Source organism: Grammomys surdaster, unplaced genomic scaffold (assembly GCF_004785775.1).
Source record: "Grammomys surdaster isolate TR1022 unplaced genomic scaffold, NIH_TR_1.0 125979, whole genome shotgun sequence".
In the NCBI taxonomy this organism is placed as follows: domain Eukaryota; kingdom Metazoa; phylum Chordata; class Mammalia; order Rodentia; family Muridae; genus Grammomys; species Grammomys surdaster.
The window spans coordinates 4074889-4095943 of record NW_021620795.1 but is presented as its reverse complement, the minus strand read 5'-3'; the positions used below and the strand labels follow the sequence as shown (position 1 = coordinate 4095943).

At 42.9% G+C, this 21055-nt stretch overlaps 2 protein-coding genes across 3 annotated transcripts in view; one reads left to right on the top strand and one right to left on the bottom strand.

The window, feature by feature from the left end:
• The window catches only part of Cacna2d3 (calcium voltage-gated channel auxiliary subunit alpha2delta 3), a 793771-nt gene that overhangs the window by 661088 nt on the left and 111628 nt on the right, over positions 1-21055 (top strand). The gene's annotated exons all lie outside the window — the stretch shown is intronic.
• Positions 9627-18821, bottom strand: Lrtm1 (leucine rich repeats and transmembrane domains 1). The gene is given in 3 exon segments (XM_028754078.1): positions 9627-10057; positions 15195-15791; positions 18779-18821. Coding segments are annotated over 3 exon segments (1071 nt in total).

Here is a 21055-nt window from a genome sequence, read left to right as displayed (position 1 = left end):
GGTACAGAAGCACGTTCAGGGTTAGCACTTTAGAAGTAAAAATAGCCCAAGACCAGAGAAACCGGATCCTCTGTGTTAACTCTCTAAGGGACCACTCCCAAGAGCTTCAGACACTTTAAAAACTTCACCAGAAGACCAACACATCATCCAGTCAGAACTCTGCAGCAGAGCGGTGACAGGTACCTGTGGCTTGCAGGGAATAAGTTAGTGAATTAGGCCATCTGTCTCTCAAATTCCTGGTAAATTTGCATAGTAAAGTTAGTGTCAACCAAATATTTAGAAGTAAGCATGAGGCTACCCCCTCTTTCATTCCAATAGAGGTCGTTCTTCTCATATGTAAATGGTTTTTACTATTTAATGATTCTTTGGTTAGATTTCTTGAAGCTTAAGTCTTCCTCCCATGTGTTGTTCTCTATGAAATCTTACCTAGGGGCATCTTATTAAGATTGAGTTATATTTATTATTATCAACATTTTAAATGTTATGGATATGAATGTCTGCGTGTGTGTATGTGTACCATGCACATATTCTGGACCATCAGAGGACAAAAGAGGGCATCAGATCCATTGGAACCGTAGTTACAGACAGTTGTGAGGCAAGGATAATAGGAGCTGAATCAGGATCGTCTGCCAGAGCAGCAAGTGCTCTTAACTGCTGTTCATCTCTCTATGTCTCTTCTCTAGACCCTCATTATAGTGTCTTAACATTTCAGAGTAAAATATTGAAGCATGCAGTTTTTACTACTAACATCTTAGACCAGAGAGGTTGGAATATGGCAGCCAGTGGGACCAATTCTGTAGTTTTGCCACCTGATCTTATTTACTTTTAATTTTTTCTTGTGGTTTTATTGCTACATTTTTCCTGTATTGTAAAGTTCACTCTTTTAAAGCACACAGCTCAATGGCTCTTTCATACACTTAACAGAGTTCGATATCTATCACTACAAGCTAATTTTAGATCCCTTTGTATAACCTGAAGGAACTGAGCATACACCCCCTCCTCTTCCTTGGTACTTTTCCTCACCCTTAGGAGCACTGTTCTTCTTTATCAATGGATTTACATATTTGGGGACATTTTAGATCAATGGAATGATACATGAACCTTTGTGACTGGCTTTATTCACTTAATATAATGTTTTCCAGGACCACAGTGTGTCATGAATCAGTGCTTCATTTTTTCTATTGCTAGATAATATTCTATTATGTGAATACCCCTTACCTATTAGTAATGTTGCTGGCATGCATGCACAGTTACCACATGGACATATTTTTATTCTTCTTTAGAAGATGTCTAGAAGTGAAATCGTCTCACATGTACCTCTTCATTAAGTATTTTTGCAGGATTGAAAAACCTGTTTTGAATTGTGGTTACTTTAGTTTAGAATTCTACCAGCAGTACATATGAAGTTCAATTTTTCCATATCCTCACCAACATTTAGTTATCTATCTTTTTTATTTTAACCACATTGATGGATAGGAATGGATTTGTATTTCCCTACTAACCAGTGCTGAGAATCTATCTGTTCGTGTGCTTTTGAGCCTGTGATACATCTTTTCTAGAGAGATGTCTATTGAAAACCTTTGCCTATATTTAAATGATAATGATTTGCCTTTTTGCCATGTCGTATGAGCTCTTTACATTATCAAGAAATAAATGCCTTGTGATGTTTTTGAAAATAAGGTTGTGTTTTGCCTGCAGGCATGCCTCTTTCATCTATAGACACCTTCCTCCCAAAATGTAAGAGTGATGTAGTTGGATAGAAACTGTATGGACCACAACATAAAATCACCTGGTTCTTTTCAAGAAAAGCTCAGTAAAATGATGAAAATGTCACAGTCTATTTAAAGCAGTACCGAATAAAAGTCACTTCTTCTGTCCCCTCTATTAATCATGTTAATATAGAAATTAGGTGATATTCGATCAGAGGTTGTGTAAATGAACAGCGATGTAAGAGTTTCATTTTCATGAGTCAGAATTTGTTCATTGGTTGTATTTCATTTATGGGATTATACAGAAATCCTAACCAAAGGTCTTAAGCTTCCTAAAAGTACATCTTCCCATTGTCAGTCACACTGGCGATTTACATAAGCTTCATTCTGATTCATAAGCCTTGGAACAGTGGACTTAGAATGATGCTTAGTGCAGGACTGGAAATATCCCTAGACACTTTAGTGGGTAAGAGTTTATGGGATTTTTCTTCCTTTCCTTCCTTTTTGCCAACATGGCTCGCAAAAGATCGGGGATTTATTTTCCTGCACTTAGCTAAGCAAATCTCCCAAGTTCCTTGTTGGGATTTTGATCTCTGTTAAGATGAGAATATATGGTACTCAGGCTGAGAGAAGGGTTCATGGGGGAACAAAGAGGCTAAGTATAGTATGTTTCCTGGAAAGAGAAGGGCAGATGTGAATAGAGTCTGTGGCAGAACCATAGGTACTTTGACACTTAGTCTGTGGACATTGCTGCTAATGGAGTAAACCGTAGACAGCATGTGATTAGAAAGAGATCGAATTGATCACAGCCTTTGTCCCCAAAGATCACACTTGTTGCCAGTTCTTGGGGTAAGCAGACTCAGGTGATGTTAAGATCAAGGTTAGACTGCCATCCATAATCAGGGTTAAAGTTTGCTATTACACATGTCCTAGCTCATGGAAGATGGGAGTATATAATCTTATTAATAATCAGAAGAAATTACAGAGTGGAAGCATAAGGTATGGGCATTCAAATGTTTTTCCTCCATAAGCCATCTACCTTTCTGAATTCAGCTGAACTAGTCAGACGTAAGCCAAAATCAGTTTGCAGTTGTACTGTTTTATTTATGGGATATATCACTAGTCCTCTCATGCAGTACAGTCCTCTCTCGTGCTCTTTCCAGTTCACTTTATGGCCCACAGCGGTCAGGTTTTATTCACAGAAAACCATTTCCCAGTGATGTGACTACATTAGAGCTTCCCAAATCGACACTCAGCTATGCTTTCTTTCTTGTTCTATGCTAACTGTTGTCTTGGTGCTTGCCCTCCCTTGCTCTTCAATTTTCTGCTTTTGCTAGTGTGACTCACTCAGTTCTCTTGCTTGTAAATGTCAGAGAACCCAGAGTTCTCCATCTGTGCCCTCTCGGCTACTGAGGTTTTGAGTATCATCCAGACACTGGTTCTGGTCCCAGCCAGACCTGCCTGTCACTCATTCCTTTTCCCCCGACCCCCAGCCCTTACTGCACCTCTCATTTACTTTAAACCAAAGTATGGTCACATTATACATTTTTCATAAGATTTCAGTATTTGTCTTTAAAGGAAAGAGATGACTTTGTATCCTCAGATGGCATGTTATTACCCCTAAATGCAAGAATTCCTAACTATTTAATTTCCAGCTGTTTCAAATATGCCCTTTTGACCATTTTTGAAGTTGATTTGAATCAGGATATTGAAGTCATTCCATCTTTAAATTTTATGTGTTTATTTGTGTCTTCATTTATTTATTTATATGGCTGCCTGTATGCTACAATATCCATGTAGCAGGCAGATGACAACTTCTTCCATCATATGAGTCCCAGAATCAGGTCAATAGCCTTAGCAGCCATCGTAAGCCATCTCACTGTTGCCTGAAATCATTTTGAATCCTCTTTTTTTCCTAACCAGGCTATCACCTTGTCCATTCTTTTTAAACTATGGCTAGCATCTCCACGCTCACTCAGCCTACCTGGGACTCTGCCCATGATAGTCACAGCAGTCTTTCCTTTGACTCCCCTGTCTTGTCAGAACCCTTTTCATTTTAGTCTAGGCTAACTGGGAGCCTTGGCAACCACATCACAAGACAAACAATGTCACATGTCTCCTTCATTGAGAACTCTGTTGACTTCCACTTTACTCAGAGTAAAAAGCCCAAATCTTTGGCATAGTCCATGTATTAGCAAAAAACTATAAAGAAATAAGAGAAGACAATGGGGAGAAGACAATGTGTTTCATGTGAAAAGTCTAGGTTCAACAGGTATCCAGACATGCATATATACATATGAAACATAAAGGCAGAAAGAAAATGATAGGAGGGAGGAGGTGAGCCAGCAGGAGTGGGGAGGAAGAGGAGGAGAGGGTACAGGGGGTGGAGTGACCATGAGAAATCTGCAGTGCTGCACATGTATGTTATAACAAAACCTGTTATTTTGTTATTTTGTATGCTAGCCAGAAGCGATTTAAAAAAAATGAAAATTCAAAATAACATAAAAAGGTGATGTGTTCAGTCTCAAAAAGCACCTAGGCTTTTGGGAAGACTATGTCTTAGTCATGGGTTCTATTGCTCTGAGGAAACACCATGACCACAAAAGCAGGCTGGAGAGGAAAGGATTTATCTGGCTTATACTTCCATGCTATAGTCCACCAGTGAAGGAAGTCAGAACAGGAACTCAAGTAGAGAAGGAACGTGATGGCAGGAACTGACACAGAGGCTGTGGAGGACTGCTGATTACTAGCTTGCTTGCTCAGTCTACTTTCTTATAGGACTCGGGACACCAGTGGGCTAGGCCTACCTTCATCAATCACTAATTAGGAAAATGCCCTAAAGCCAGATCTTATGAAGGAGTTTTTCTCAACTGAGCTTCCCTCTTTTCAAATAACCCTAGCTTCTGTTGTGTTGGCATAAAACCAGCCATCACAACTTGTATGTGAATTTCTACTATATCATTTACTGGTGTGATAACTTAGGACGTTTGCTTTTTAGGCTCATATGCTATGGAACAATAGACACCTATGGGTTTCCTTATAAGGCAAAATTAATTAATGCACTTAGAAGGTACCTGGGCACCAAACTGGGTGTTTGTCTTGGTTAGGTTTCTAGTGTTGTGATAAAACACTAGGACCAAAAGCAACTAGGGTTGGAAAGTGTTAATCTCAACTTGCATTTCCACATCATAATCTGTCATCAAAACAAAGGCAGGGCAGGAACTTAAAGGCAGGAACTGAAGCAGAAGCCACAGAAGAACTCTGCTTCCTGGCTACTTTTACAGTGGGATTCTCTCATAAAACTCAAGACCACCTTCCCAAGGGTTACGCCACCCACCGTGAGCTGGGCCTTCCCATATTAGTCATGAATTAAGAAAAATACCCAGAGGCCAATCCTAATTGGGGCATTTTCTCAGTTGAGGCTTCCTCTTTCCAAATGACTCTAGCTTGTGTCAAGCTGGCATTAAAACTAGCCAGCACCACACCCAGTGAATGTTGTTGCTACAATTGTCTTTATCTAAGTGATTAGTACAATGACATCATAGTCTAGATAGAGCAGCTGACTATACAATGGACAAAGGGTAGTGGGGAATTAGTTTGTGTTATTCACGCTAACTGCATGCTTGTGCAACTAGATTTATCAGTCATGCAACGAACTGTGTGTGACTTTGGGGAAGTTTTTTTCCTTTTCCATGCTTCTAGCTTCTAGCTGTAAAATAAAGGCACTGAACGATATCAACGTAGCAAATAACTTTAATCCCTTATGTCAACTCTAGTTGATCTGTTGTGGGCACCTGGGAAACAGATTTGAAAGGATTCTGAGGTCTGGTCTGGAATCGTTGATAAGTATGCTGTGATCTGTTAGCAATGCCCATGATGGACAAGGAGGCCAACGGCAACTGTTCTGAAATTTTCCAGGCCTAGACATAATGTTCTTCAGGACCTTCCCTAGCTCCCTTGATTTGTTTTCAGGGTCTGCTTAATGGACATGTGAGGCTGTGGGTGACAGCCGATCCATCTTGAGGATTCTGAACATACAGTGTCTTTGGAATAGGAATAGAGGCAAATAGTCCTGTCAAGAATCTGAAAACCTGTCAGAAAGTTGTAAGGCCTCCTCTAAGAGAGACAAAGCTTTCTTTGAGACCTCATTGTAATTTAAGAATTATAAATACATACATACATACATACATACATACACACACACACACACACACACACACACACACACACACATACATACATACATACGGAGGAAAATGGGATGGTCCCCTAGAGTTCTGCAGATAATCCTGCTCGGGCTGCCTCATAGGTTGGGGTGTCTTGTCTTGTAGGTTTCTGACAGTAGCATTTAGCAAATCTAAATGGACATTGGAAATAGCAATTTCCTGAACTGCACAGAAAGTTACAGGTTTCGAATCACTGTTGTATAACTTTGAATATGGGGCACAGATAGAGTATTTTGGAAACTAATTTAGCCACTTTTAATATTCAAAGTGTGAGGCGGAGGGGGTCTGTCTTCAGTAGTTCTCAGTGAACTTCAGCAATGGGGTTTGACTTCCAGGAGCCTTCTACAGGAAGCCCGGGTATGGGTCTTTTTTATCAGCTCTCTGTTCTCATAAAGCAAAATGAGATAACTCCTTTATCCACTGGCATTTTATTGTCTTAAGCACAAGTTTCTTTCCGAGGGATTTGGGGTGCCTGCCTTACCTGAGCAAGCTTTTCTGATTTGACAGCAGATCTTTTTCCTCACAGACCGCCTCATCCACATCATAGCACGGCTTCCATGCCCTTCTCCTGTGTGCTCCACTGCAGAAAGCTGCAGCGGCTGTGAACTCAGATCCCTGCCGAGCAGAAATCACCTGCCTGTCACCACACGGTTACACTACTTTTAATGGAAGCATGCCATTTCAGATGACTTTCCTTGAGACAACACTACACGTGCTTTTTGCCCTGAGCGCCTCCTCCAGTCTGGCACTGTGCTGGAAGGACAATCTTACAGGGGAATCTATGAATAGGATGGCAGTAATAAGCAGCTGAAAATAATCTGTGAGGCGTTTGTAAATTGCCCCTCGTGAGCTGTAGTGCTCAAGAAAGATAATTTGTGGTTCTTGCAGAATACCCTGAAAACTGGGTCTTTCATCTGCTGTGCATTTTGCAATTAAAACATTTCATTTCTCATATTAGCAAATGATAACTCCACATTTGTTCATCTAAACAACTTGATTTATATTTTTCTGTTCTGAGGAGCTGTTGACATTTCAGAGTAAGTAATTATTTTCACTGCCAACTGCTGTGTGTGGTAACTGTAGGCAAATGATAGAAATCTGAGTCTACATATGCGTCACTTACCTCCTTTTGCTTAAAGACTACCTATTAAGCTAGAGGCCTTTTGAGTGGGTTATCATCTGTACATCGACATCTAATAGGATCAGGGTGTTGACAGACGAGGGTTGGAGCCACGTTCATGGTTTGTGCAGTGTACTAGAAACTCTTTTATGTAATCTCTGAGGGGAGAGGGCAAGGCTGATCTGCAGCGTCGCCAAACCACTGACAGGGCATAGTACACTCATAGTCCTAAATCATTTGTTAGAGAAGGCATATGCTGCTGGCCCTGGGAGTTCTTAGGGTATGTGATCGCTGCCCAAGTATCCATGGGGCGAGTGTCAGAATTCTATGAGGAATGCTCATGAGAGCCATGCCTGCTAACAATGTGAGCCTGGAAAACATTTGGTCAAATCGAGAGGAAGAATAAAGGAACCTTCTCAATTTCCTCTTGCATTGCGTTCTTAGCCAAAAAAAAAGAAAGAAAGAAAGAAAAGGAAGGGAGGGAGGGAGGGAGGGAGAGAGAGAGAGAGAAGAAAAAGAAAAAGAAAAGAAAAAAATTGCAGTTAGGACAATGGAAAGAAATGCTTTTTTCAGTTTGAAAGTAGCTGCTACGTCCTTAGAATAGAAACTCAGTCACACAGCTGAATTGAGCCACCTCAGCACAAAAGACTGGAGGTGTCAAGGCAACTGACAGCCTATGTAGCTGTGGGCCTTCTCTGGGAACTGTTGGTGTTCTGCTCTTTTCCGTGTTGTAATTATTTATGCATATTAATTGTACACACTAATGAGTTTCGCTGTGACCATTCACATTTAAACTTCTTCTCCTAAAAAAATTTATCTAGCTAAATTGATACGCCAAAAAGTCTGGCCTTAGCCCACTGGTATATACAAGCTTTACATTGCTTATAGCACACTAGACATCTGTCCATCCCAACATGTGTATGTCCCATTTGTATTCCAGTTGAGGAGTAGACAACTGACTGGGGATCCAAACCAATTTTTACATGGCCTTGAGGGGTGAAGTCGAGCCAGTACCCTGAATGGCAAATGTGCTTTATCCTTTGAACCAACTCCAATTGATTAGTTCTGGTTGCCTATAGTGCTGTCTTAAGAAACCATCTGTGGTATATTTGAGGCTCAGCTGGGAAAAGAGCTGGGATTGATTAGCAATGTCTGTCATGGACTCTAGAGGAACAGCTTGCCCCATATTTGTCATTTTCTGCTTTTAACATGTCTTTAACTCCTCTGTGCTCTCTTCCTGTGTAAAATAGTTATAATCCTAAAAAGTGCCTGTAGTATACACAGAAAGAGTAAGTATAGGTATATTCCACTTTAAGAAACCCTAGCATAGAAATGCAAATTTGGAAAAAAATGCATCAATCTGGAGCCAATTATTTCCATTACAGAAAAGATTCCATGAAAGGTTCCTTTAAATAGCGAGCTCCCCTGCTGCATTAAAATGATGATTCAATTTATAAAAATTCACTTTGCATGCAACTCTCTTAGACCAAGTCTGTGGACTTTGCAAGCCATACCTGAACTTTTTAAAGCCATGCTACAGCACCAGCCAGGTTGTCTGCCCCCGAGTGCCTCAAGTCCCCCCACCCCAGTAACTCCCATTCCCCCTCAAACTTCCTTCTTATTTCCTATCCCAGAGTGTTGAGCATACAATCTGGGTGGTGATCAACAGCTACTGGCTCCCACCCGACACGGCTGCATTTCATTAGTGGGTAAGCTGATTGCTCTGAGGGTGTTTATGTGTGGGTGTAGCTGTACAAATCCATGCCCTCTGTGCACTGCATATGCAGATGCAAAGACACAACCGCCATTCAGCCTAACCTAAATCCATCCCTGCTGCGAGAGTCCTAGGGTAAGGTTCCAGTTGATTGGTGGATATGGCCTCTTGATGCCCTGTATTCTAGTTTACCATTTCTGTGTTCCTTCACATCAAAACCTTGCCCAGGCCTGAGTCCCATTATCCAGACATGAAACCTTTGTCTTCCTCTACAGCTTAGAGATCCCCAAATGGTTTTCTGATTTAGAAAATTAAATATAATCTGACTCTTGTGGCCAGCTATGAAATTCCCAACCAACAGACATTTCCACTAAATATGTAACATACACAACATCTAAACGTCCCACCAATCTAGCATGAACTTGAATTATAGAGGCATCCAGTACTGGTCGGGTAAGAGTACCAGCCTATTCCCAGGCACTCCAACTGGTGGCCCCTGGAGCTGCTAAAAATGCCTATTGGCACACATATCAGAATGCTTGTTGCTTTGCAGAAGCAGCTTAATCCAGAGACTGGTACCTAAAAGAGATGACTTCACTCTTCTTTTTGTTCCTACACATAGACTTCTTGTCATATCCTCTCAGTTGTAAGATATGAGTGTCTATTTTATCTATGGTGTCTAAAAGCTGAAGCATAAATTTCTTTCCATTGAGTACTTTGTTTAATATTTTGGACACATTTTTTTTCTTGGTTGTTTTGAAAGATAAAACATGGGACAGGAGCAGGGAATACATCAGGCACACTCACACATTTCTTCTGGCCCTCAGTGATCAAGAGGGACTTGGACATAAAGACTCTCAGGCTGGTGAAATGTCCATTGGTTCCTTACTTCCTATCTTCTCAGACTTCCTGGTTGGTGCCAAGAGTCTCCCTTGGTACTGGGCTGTGATAGCTGCATAGGTACATCCATAGATAGCAGCTGCCAACATCATGAGACATACGATCCCACATACCACCCCAGTGATGACCACAGTGGCCACAGCATGGCGTAGGTTGGTTGGCTTTGCTTTGGGTTTGGTCTCACACTCCAAGGGATCTTGCTGTCCCGAGCTATTCTCAGGAGACTTCTGGGGATCTTGCGGGGCAGAACCAGGTTGCTGGACTAGTGGGGGTGCCAAATCTTGAGAAGGTAGAGGACAGGGTTGGTATAGTTCATGAGGAATGGAGAGGAGATCCTTTCCCTTCCAATGTTCAGGCAGCCTGCAGATGGCACCATCTGTTTCTCCCCCTTCAAGAAACAAAGCAAAGAGTGATGATGGAGCTTTGATACAACAGTTTTCCAAAGTCCTCAGCCTGCCACAGACTAAATAGGCAATTATTTATGGTTAAGAATTTGTTAGGAACCAAGTTACCTTAATATTATATAAAGGCTGAGGGGACCACTGGGCATATGCTAACAGAGAATGTGTTGGCCTAACATCTAAGGACACTGTAGTCTCCAGTCTTCCTCCCACCTACTGCCCATCACACAAGAATCCTTTCTTGCTGGATTCCCACTGAAAATCAAAGAATAGATAGAACAAATATTTACTGTTGTCATTAGTATGCTAATTCCAAAGACCCGATATGATATCTCTATCAACACTCTTTAGAGAGGCAGAATGGTGATTTCTGAGTTTTATGTACCTGAGCATTTGACAATACCATACATTGCTCTTGGCATTTAAGTAACTCATTGTCTTGGGCCTCATGACATTTACTACTTTGAATGCCAAATGTTCCAAAGAGTTATTAAATGTAGGTTTAGGTCTCTATAAGGTAATTGATTCCTTGGGGCATCTTTGGTAGTTAGTTATCCTTTCATGGGGTACTGGACTCCACCTCTTCACCCTATCCTGTGTAGCCACTGGTACACTATTTGACTTTGTGGGAACAAACTTCTTAAAGTTTTATGTCATCAGAACATCCCAGTTGTGCCTGACTTGAGAGTTTTAAGTCCTCACCCTCCATCTTATAGGGAATTCTTTTTAAAATCTATACAGGGCATGAGTGGATAAGTCAACACCCAACCCCAGCCCCCAGTATACTCCCCTCCCCTATTTTTTTTCACTAGTTTATCCTGGGACCAGTACAGAGGCAGAAAAGCCTACTAGACTGGCAGGACCCATAGGTCCTATGGCTAGTTTCTCTCAGGCTTCCCTAAATCCTCAGCAGGTGAGGTGGACATGCTTCCTTAGCAAATACAGATTACAGATTCTCAGTAGACATCATAGGGAATTGTTTTAAGTTAATGCCAGAAAAGCACATATGGAGGTTGTCACTTCAGTGTTATTGTCTCATGCCACTACATAGTAATTTAGGGCTTGGGAGATATATGCCCACACTTCCTATCTAATCATCTTAAGACGAGTTGTGAGTGCCCTATAAATAGACAGAGCCACTCCACAATACAAGAGCTATCACATGACCCAGAAACAGCAGGCTTGGTGACAGGGACAAAATCCAATACATACTCTTTCTGCTGCCACTGCTTAAAACTGAATGATACATGACAAGACTCCCTTGGGCCTGTCCTGGCTTCTTTAGCAATCCCTTGAGTTGTGAATCCCAGCTTTAAAGCAGTAAGATCAAAGTGAAGTTTCCTGAGCCACTAGTGTTCATGAAGCTAGAGGGCCCAGGTGGCTGCTCCAGCTGAGCCAAGGGCCCCTCCCAGCTGAGCTGAGATGAGGGGCTCTGCCTCTGTGGGAGCTTATCTCCCTTAGCACCTGGCTATGGTGGCTCTTACAAGGGCCTTTATGTCAAGGCTACAGAGACAAATTCCCTAGGGGAGCAAAAGCATTTCGTCCAACCAAAGCATGATGAGGTTTCCATAGGAGAGCCCAGACTGCTCTGCTATGGCAGGCCGCTTCATTGGCTGATGTCCACCTCAGCTATGGTGTACTGTGTAGTCACTGCAGGCTCATTCTTGTTCTGTAGTCACTTTCCTCTCCAGTATGGTGCTAAAGTCCACAGTCTTGAGACTCGGGGCAAAGGACAGGCCTACAGTGAATGCCCAGACACAGCAGGAAGGTGAGGCCTGTGCCTGGTACTGTCTCAGTAGCCTCCTGTGCAGCTGTGACCTTAGCCAGGATCCTTCTCACAACTCCACCACCTTCTCAGGGACCATCAACCCAGAGGCAAGTCTGCTAGTTGCAGCATGAGGGTCGCTCTCCCTTTTTGACTTAAAAAAGCTGATGGACCAACCCTCCCCCTCTCAGTCCCCAACCTCCAACTGTCCCCCATCGCACTTCACCTCTGTCTTGGAAGAAAGTTGGTTCAAATCTTAAGTCTCTATATGACTTAGCTATGCAGTTCTGGAAAGTTCCTTACTCACTCTGAGCCTCTGCTTGCATTCCTGGAAAGCGAGAGAGGCATAATAATAAAATTTACTTTTCAAGATTGTTCTGATGACCAGGATGGATAAATTGTGTCACGGGTTCAGCATGGCACTGCCATACCTCACTCAGTACCCATTTCATAGTTAACCATGAACAACAAAGTATAGGTTCATATGGTAATAAAGGGTGACTACATACCATCCTGTGTGCATCGTTGGGTAAAGGGGAGACTATTTTACAACAACCAAAGCAAATCATTTTGCCCTTAGGCCTACAGGATTCTAAGTTTTCCATTTCGTTGGGTTTCATTTGAAGCCACATGACTGAGTTTTACCCACTTCCAGCACACAGAATCCTCCACGATGTTCTTCTGTGTGCTGTGTTGAGTGGTGACCTTAAATGTCATGTGGTGAAGTTAATGGTATCGCCATCTAGAGGAGGCTTATGTCCCCAAATGACTATGTGGAATGCAGACCTGGGATGCAGATCTTACTCCCAGTTCCCCTGGACTCAGGCATGGGTAAGTGATAGACTTCAGTACAGATGACTGAAATCAGGTAGTTGGTAATGTTAATCACCCTGCTTTGACTGGTACCTTCTGTGTTTGCAGTTGTTTATGGAGGTTCAGAATAGCATTTGCTCCCTTAGCTTAGTTTTAGGCATTAATTTTAGGCTTAGTGTGTGCATAAGCAGACCATCTCCTGAGTCTTTTATCTAGTCAGTATTTTTCCTTTCCTGATGCTGGGACACCAGATCATGGTACCCTGAACTGATTTTACCTTCCTCTGAAAAAGGCCATTATATGTGCTTTAGAAGCATTGCTATAAAGGAAAGTTTACTGCACTGATGGCTCAAGGGACCAAAATCAGCCCCAATACTATCGCTTGGTAGCACTACATGCTAGACAAAGGCCTTTCTTCACATAAGTTTGTGATTGCATAGGAGAATACCATCCTTGTCTGTGTGATTTTCTGGGTGTCCTAGGTCTGGAAACTGCATATTGATTTTACATTGGACAATATTCTTTGATGAAAACTCTCTTCCTGGGATGGTCTGTTTAATGCCTATTATTTAATCCAGAAAGCAATGGCACTAGCCACCTCACCTCCAGACATGTTTGGTTTTGGTCTTGACCTCTCAGAAGGATGTTACAAAGTTATATAGTTGCCTTTGAGAGCTAGCTTCAATGGCAGCTAGTTGGCGATGCATCCATTGCTCTTAGACTACTGAGAAGCTTCCAACTTGTGGTGTGGCAACTTTGAGCTTCTACCATACGTAGACTATGCCTCCAGGTGCTGCTTTTCCCGTAACTCTTCTGCAGCCCTCAGGTCTCCCTGGCCTTAAGCATACAATTACCAACAATACCCCCACCCCGAAGTGGGACAAGTACTTCAAATATGTCACCTTCCTGAGTCTTCCACTGAGCACCTCTGCAGACTCTTCCCTGCCTCCATTTCCTATCTGCTAAAAGCATCCTCATTTATGTATTTACCAAGCAGGAAGAAATAACAAAACAATCTTCCATAACTACTCTTCCCTTCTCCCAGTCTGCCACCCTCTCCAAACCCTCAGCCCTTTCTACCATGGCACTGTTCCAAATGCTGGTCGCTTGTTGCCATCTTGGTCTAGGCCACTGTCATCTCTTCTTTGCTCCACTGAGATCACCTCCCCCTTCTTCTCGCTGGCTCTTCTTCAGTGGCCTTTGCTCTGCCCTCTCAGAGTCAGCGGCCTGGCATTTTACACAGTGGTCAGATCATACTGTTCCCTAGACAAGAATTCCTCAGAACTTCCCACCTCCCCTAGAATAAAATCCAGACAGGACACCTGTTCTGCACATGTTTAGAGACTGGAAGGGCACCCAAGATGTGCTGTGCGTTATCTCCACCCACTGACTCACTCTCTCCTCTGCCTTTCACTAAGCCAGGCTAGCTTCTTCACCAAGCCCTTTAGGCATGCTGGGACACCCCCCCCCCCCGTCGCCCACAGTGATCTTCTGTTCCTTCTTTTCATTGTTCTGGTTCACATATATGCCATTTTCTTGGGGGCCTTTTCTTTCCTATCCTATCTAAGCTGGAGCACGTTCCTTTCTAACATCCTGCTCGCTCCCCTCACTCTCTTACCACTGCTCTCTGAATGCATACATTTTTTGTCTAATATAGTGTCTTTCTTTTTACCCTTCCAATGAAACCTTCATAAAGATAAGTATTTCCTATTCACTGCCTTTTTCTCTGGGTCTAGTGTACTGCCTGGAACGTCAAGAACGTTCAAGGAGAGGAATGAGCGAATGGTGCTCAGAGAAGCAATGTGGGGTTCAGGAGAGACCCCAAAGCCAAGGGCCAACAGTCCCGTTTTCCATTCTCATTTGTTCTTTGCCTCTGCAACCTTAGGCTGGTTATTGAGCTTCTTTGGGCTTCTGTTTCCCATTGACAACTAAGGTGGCCAAACTTTTCTCTCAGATAGCAAAGGCTGTGAGGTGTGCTGTATGGTCTTTGTCACAACTATTCCAGTTTGCTTTATAGTATAAAATAGCCACCTGGTACATAATGAACAGGAAAAAATGCACAGTTTTTTTCCCTTAGTCTACACTTTATTAACCCTGGAGTAATTTCCAAAGTTTACTCTCTCTGATATTCTGAGGTCTGTCACTTAGATTTGAGCTTCTGATTAAAGAAATAGTAACTTCAGAGAGGGAAACGTCTGGGCCCAATTTCAGTATTCAATAAGATTTATAGCCATTTTTGGGTAGACCTTGAAAGAGGGAGAAGCTGGCCTAAGAAGGGAGAGGCATATCCCAACTCAATCACACTTGGAAATTAAAGCTGAGGATGCTTTGGTATATAATTCCCAGAGAGAAGCCCATGCTGTCTGCATGCACACCATGATGAACATAAACACCGAAATGGAAATGTCCTTCAAACTCTTACTCCTCTCCTGAAGTCGACATACTTCCATGTGAAGATACACAAAAGCCTACAGCTACCCTGTGCACCCTCCTCTACCCTCTAGAGATGCTATGTCTGGCGACACACAGAAAGACACACTACTGACCTTCAAAAGTGAATCTCTCCAGCCAGAGTTTCAGACCCAGCAAGTGGCAGTCACATTTCCAGGGGTTGTCCTTAAGAAGTACCAGCCTCACCTTTGGCATGGCCTCTAGAAGTTTACGATCCAGATGTAGAAGATGGTTCTGCTGTACAGCTAACATAGTCAGGTTCTCCCAAGGCCTGCCCAGAGATGCGGGGAGGATGCTGAGGCTATTGGATGATAGATCCAGCACCCTGAGCCCAGGCAGGGCATGGGCAAAGCTGCTTTCTATGGAAAGCAGGGAATTTTGGGTTACATTTAAAACCTGTAAATGCGGAAGTCCATAGAAAGCCTCTGCAGCCAGATTTGAAAGAGAGTTATTAGATAAATTTAAGGTGGTAAGCTGAGGTACAGACCGAAATGCAAGAGCAGGAAGCCAGTGGATCTGGTTATCTTGTAAAAGCAGGGTTATTGTCCATGGGGGTAGATCAGGGGGGATCTTAGACAGCCTCTGGCCACTGCAGTCCACAGAGTTTGAAGATGGGTGGCACAAACATTTCTTGGGGCAGCTGTCCACACCTGGGAGCAGGATACCCACACTGGAAACCAGCAGCAGAGCACCTAAAACAAAGAGGTGAAGAGGGTGGGATGGAGGCCAGTGTATGAAATCTGGTTGCCATCAGCCAAGGAATTCCCAGGTAGTGTGGTCCTGAGCCAGCAGTGCCTTCCACCCAGCTAGAAAGGAGGTCCTCACCCTTATCAGAATTGATCTGAGTACACCCAGGCTGGTCACTGAGGCTAGCTCTGAGCTAGCCATTGTCAGCAGCCTTGGAGAAGGGACTTCTACTGTGACTCGATCATCAGACTGTTTAAGCTTAATGTCACATGAAATGGTGTGGGGAAAGTCATTCTGAGACCTGTGTCCTTTGGAGTTCAGAGCCCGGTGTGTGGGCTGTCAGGTAGAAAGGTAACAAAGGAGCTTATGCCTGTATTCTAAAAGGACCACTCCAGAGGCGGGTAGGCCAGTTGAGCTTTGTATGGTGGTAGAAATGTTCTGTGCCTGTCCTCCAACATGGATGTCACTAGACACCTGTAGTTCTTGAGCTCCCAAAATGTGATTTCTACAACTCAAGAACTGACTTTTAATTTTGACTTGGTCTTAATTCATTTACACTTCAATTATCAGATGTGGCTTCAGGTGACCATATTGACTAGGGGATGCCTTGCAAACAGCTGTCTAGATTTGCAGGTATAACCCCATCTGTGATGATCCTCTTTCTCCTTTTTTTCTATGATGGTTTTAACAATTACCAAAAAGCATTAGAAACAATATAAGACATATCCTTATTTCTGAAACTAGTATCGGTCACTCATAGATGATCAGACTTCCGTCATCTTCTTGCTTCTTACTGAGAAGTTCAATGCTTTAGTGGGGCACACAACCTTCTGATCACCTCTGGTTCTCCTCACAGAAGCCCCTTCATAGACCTACTCCACAGAAGCCCCACAGAAACCTGCTTTCTGTCTTCAGACACACTCAAAGCAATAGTCACTGTGCTAGGATTAGAGGTATGTAGTACCATCGTCAGTTTTGTAGTGTTGGGGATCATACTCAGAGCTCTGTGCAAGCTCGGCAAGAACCACCAACTGAGCCCTAGCTCCTGGCTTCTTAATACTATTCAATAAATGCTATCAGAGTTGAAATGTTTATAACATGTCCAGCTTGAGTTGAAATAGGGAGGTATGACATATTACCTGAATATTCTTTTGAGATCTTTAGAGTTATCTAAGGATTTTTTCCCCTGAAGCTGAGGACTAAACCTGGGGTCTTATGCTTGCTCATCAAGTGCCCTACTCCTGAGCTAAATGCTCGGATCATAAAGGTGCCATCATGTACTCAAATTTCCTCAACTTACCGTAAGATCCAACATTTCCAGAGTTGGAAGTATTGGGAGCTTATCTTGGGCATGGTTTGGAAGGAACCTATTAGGTATTCCTTCTGATTTCTATTTCTGTAATTGCTAGAGATAATCACTGAGATAGAATGGTGTTATGCTGAGCTTGTAAAATGCAGTAGATAATAAGGACAATAGCAAATGACCAGATGGCATACACTGCATGACAGGGATCAATCCGGCTTTATAGGTATGAATCCACTCTAATGACCTCATCAACATGGTTGTTTGTCTTCAACGTTTTGAAGGAAAAAAAAAAAAACAGGCATAGAGATGCTGAGTCACTCTCCAGGGTCACAGAAACAATAAACAATCAAGCATAATTTGATCCCAGACTGTCTACAGAATCTGTGAGAATTGTTATTTGCTGTATTACTCTGCCAGATATTCAAGAGAGATATGGTACAGCAACTGGGGTTGGATTTGCCCAATGCTATATTGTTTGTTTGTTTAATCCACATAAATGTAATCATGTTTATCTTATTCTGCAATTTGTTCTGTTTAGTCAAAACTATGTATCCATATGAGTACTTAGGAAGCTTCTTTATTTCTTTTAACTAATAAGGCGTATTCCATGTGTGGCCATGGAAAAACTCAGTGTTCACTCATCCCTCACTTAGGAACATTTGGGCTGCCAGGCTTCCCTACTCAGCACAAATGATGCAGCTATATAGGAATGTGGGTAACTGCTCCCCAAAATACAAAGTGGGTCTCATTGTATGACTCAGAGAATTGTTATTTTCTTAAAAGGCTGTGTGATCATTCTTTAAAGATATGGTTTCCCTCCCTTTTTTCTCTTGGGATTTGAATTTCTAAGTATGAGAAGCACGTGTCAAGAGTGTTTTGTTGGAATGTAGAGGTCTCGATAGGGCCATGGAATGCTATTCAAAACAAAATGCTTATCAACACAGAGGCTTTCAAGAGGCAGTTATTTATTTATTGTTCTGGTTTGCACCTCACCTAGAAAAAAATACAGCATGACTGTCAAATGTTCTATACCTTGATCTCCTGGCTGCTGGTGCCCAGGCCTATAGGACCAGGAAATGAGGAGCTTTCCAAGGGAAAGCTGCTTGCTTTGATTTAGTTCAAGAGACACAGAGCATCAAAGTCCACTTCTCCTTCTTCAAACAGAAGTCTACAGCCCTTGCTTTTCTGTAATTTTTCAGATATCTAACTTCTTTCAAAGTTCAAATAAATGACTTTCCATTAGAAATCATCTGACACCATCACTGCGACCTGAGCCACAATGATGAATTAATTGCAGGAAATCAATCCTTAAACACCAGGGTACCCACCCAGTCCATTTATCTCTTAATAAAAGGCTTATATTCCTGATATGGGGGCCAATTTGCCTCCCACTTCCCCAAAGGAAATAATATATGAACTCTAACTCAAGGCACCATGTTGTCTATGAAATGGCCCATGACAAGCCCACTACATGTCCACACCACAGCTATCCACATTTGTCTTCAGTTCCCTTTCCCCGATGCTCAGCATGGTGACACATCCATCTTCCCACTGAGAGAGATTTTTTTTTTTAAGAAAGACAGGTTGAAAATTGACTTCGCACAGACACTTCTTGGGGGGATTCCTCCCTTCTCTCAGTGGGGGGCGGCTTCTGGGGTAAGGGCAATGGAATCCATTCCTGCTCACCTTTCATGGCTCAGGCTCTGCAGCACAAGCCCTCATCCAACATAGATCCCAGCGTGTGTACTCACAGATCAACATGCACAGGCTACCGCAGACGTGGAGCCCAGCTTTCCATTCACTTTCCTTGAATCCAGCATGGGCTTTTCTTCATTGCCGAAAGCAGTTGCTGAATTCAGGAGGTCAACTTATTTAAGCAGCCTGTCCCCTTGTCTCTGTCTGCTGTGGTCCTTCTTCATAAGAGGGTCTTTTGATTGTGTCCGGTCTCTTTTCGGAAAAGTGTCAGCCTCCCCGAGATCTTCTCTGCCTCTCCCATTCAGACAGCAAACCACATAAAGAATGTTGGTCAGACTTTGGTGAACAGCTGTAGCATTCAAACATGACCCCAGTGGCCCGGCCTTTTGATTATTTAATCTGCTTGAAGTCCAGGGCACCAAAATAAAACAGCCTTCTTAATCCGGCTGTGGCTTCTGCATTCTCTTGACTTATCAACCGTGCTGTGTCAACCCTCACTGGGTTGGGGGGATGCATGACACGAATCCCTAACCTGGGGTCTTGCAACAGAGCCAGCAGGGAGTGTAATATGAGAACAAATTGGCCTGCTGGAGGCTGACAGTTTCCATGGGGCACTTCTTTGGCTATCGAGGGTGCATTCAGCTCACATCCTTGGAGATTAGCTGTGTTGACAGGTCCCCAAGCCCTGAAATCCACAGCCATGGTTTCCTTCCATAGGCATTTCAATCCCTCCTCACCAGTGCCACAAATATACCTTGCCTATTGTTTGCTTGCTACACACACACACACACACACACACACCCCTGATGACACACATTGAAATGACCTTTTGGTCAGCATGAAATACTTTATCTTTTTACATGACCTGATGCTGAGGTTCAGACACTTTTCTCAATACTCTTCACATATAAAACAATAAAGCTGGCTAAGTAAGAGCTAGATACCAACTAAGTTGGTTGTCCACCATTAGACAATGCTGTAAGCTTTCCAAATGGGGATTGGAACCAGCTCTTTGCATATACAAATGCCTTGCCCATTGGCTGAAGTGGACTTCCAGTACCAGAAGTGAGCTTTTTTTTTTCTACTCTAGAATGTTCCACAGGCCTTCTATGACAACGTTTCTTGTTCTTTTTATTGAGGTTGCATAAAGCAAACCCAAGAAGTATAGTTGAGCAAATGAGTGTGAACTCTGGAATCAGATAGGTCTGGATTAAGTTTGCCCATACAAAGCCTCACTTCATACAGAGCTAATGGTACCCAATGCTTTACAAGATTACTTCCAGGACTAAGTCTAGCCCGAGTGTCTTCATGAAGACTGAAGGCTACAGTGATCCAGGAAACTGGTCACAGGATTTCTGAGCCACTCTCATTGGAAGAGCTCCAGGAGAAAGCCTGGCTTCTCCTACCACTCTGTAGTCACTGAGGAAGGCAGGTAATCCCTTGTGCATAAGACCTGATATTGTATGTGATTCCGCTCAATAGGCTCTTGGAGGATGCTTTTCTCCTGTGGACACCTGCTTCCCACCTCACAGGCTGTAACATATGTATCCTGCTATTTCTGGAAACTCATCTTTATCCAGCCTGTATTGTTATCTTTCCCTTTGACACCTTTTGCATCTGGTACATCTGTCATTAACCTCCAACTCTTACTATCTACTTATAAAGGCATATCTATCATCCTCTTTCCTCAAGCATAAAATGAAAAAGCTGGGAAGCATTAGCACCTGATTATGTCACAATTGTCATTCTGTTCAGAAGGCATGGACAAACTTGAAGGATACCGCGCTTGCCAACCTTGCTGGTCTTGGAAAGATTGAGTCTTGGAGTATTTTCTTGGGTTGTTGTAGATGGATCTATTTAACTGTGTCATTCAGGACCCACCTTGGGTCTGGCTCTTGGATTCTGAGGCTCGAAAAGGGTATATTGACAGTATAGTTGGATTTGGGAGACCAGGACACCTATAGGGAATATCAAGGGATGAAGGACATGTACTGTTACTGTCAGGCTGTTTTGCTAATGGAAGGTGCCCGCCTTTGCACTGCATTGATGCCGATAATGGGTGATTATGGACTCTCTGAGGCCAGTGTCCTATTTGTAGAATTCAGGGAGATGAAGTTCTGTATGGTAAGCACATAACATGGTTCTGGCAGAGCAGGAGATCTGAAGTGGGATCTTTATTCCCAGTGTATATTCTTAGATCTCCAAGAGTCTGAGCTGGCTGCTCCCACCTAAAACACTAATACCCCTGGATCACAGAAAACCCCTGGA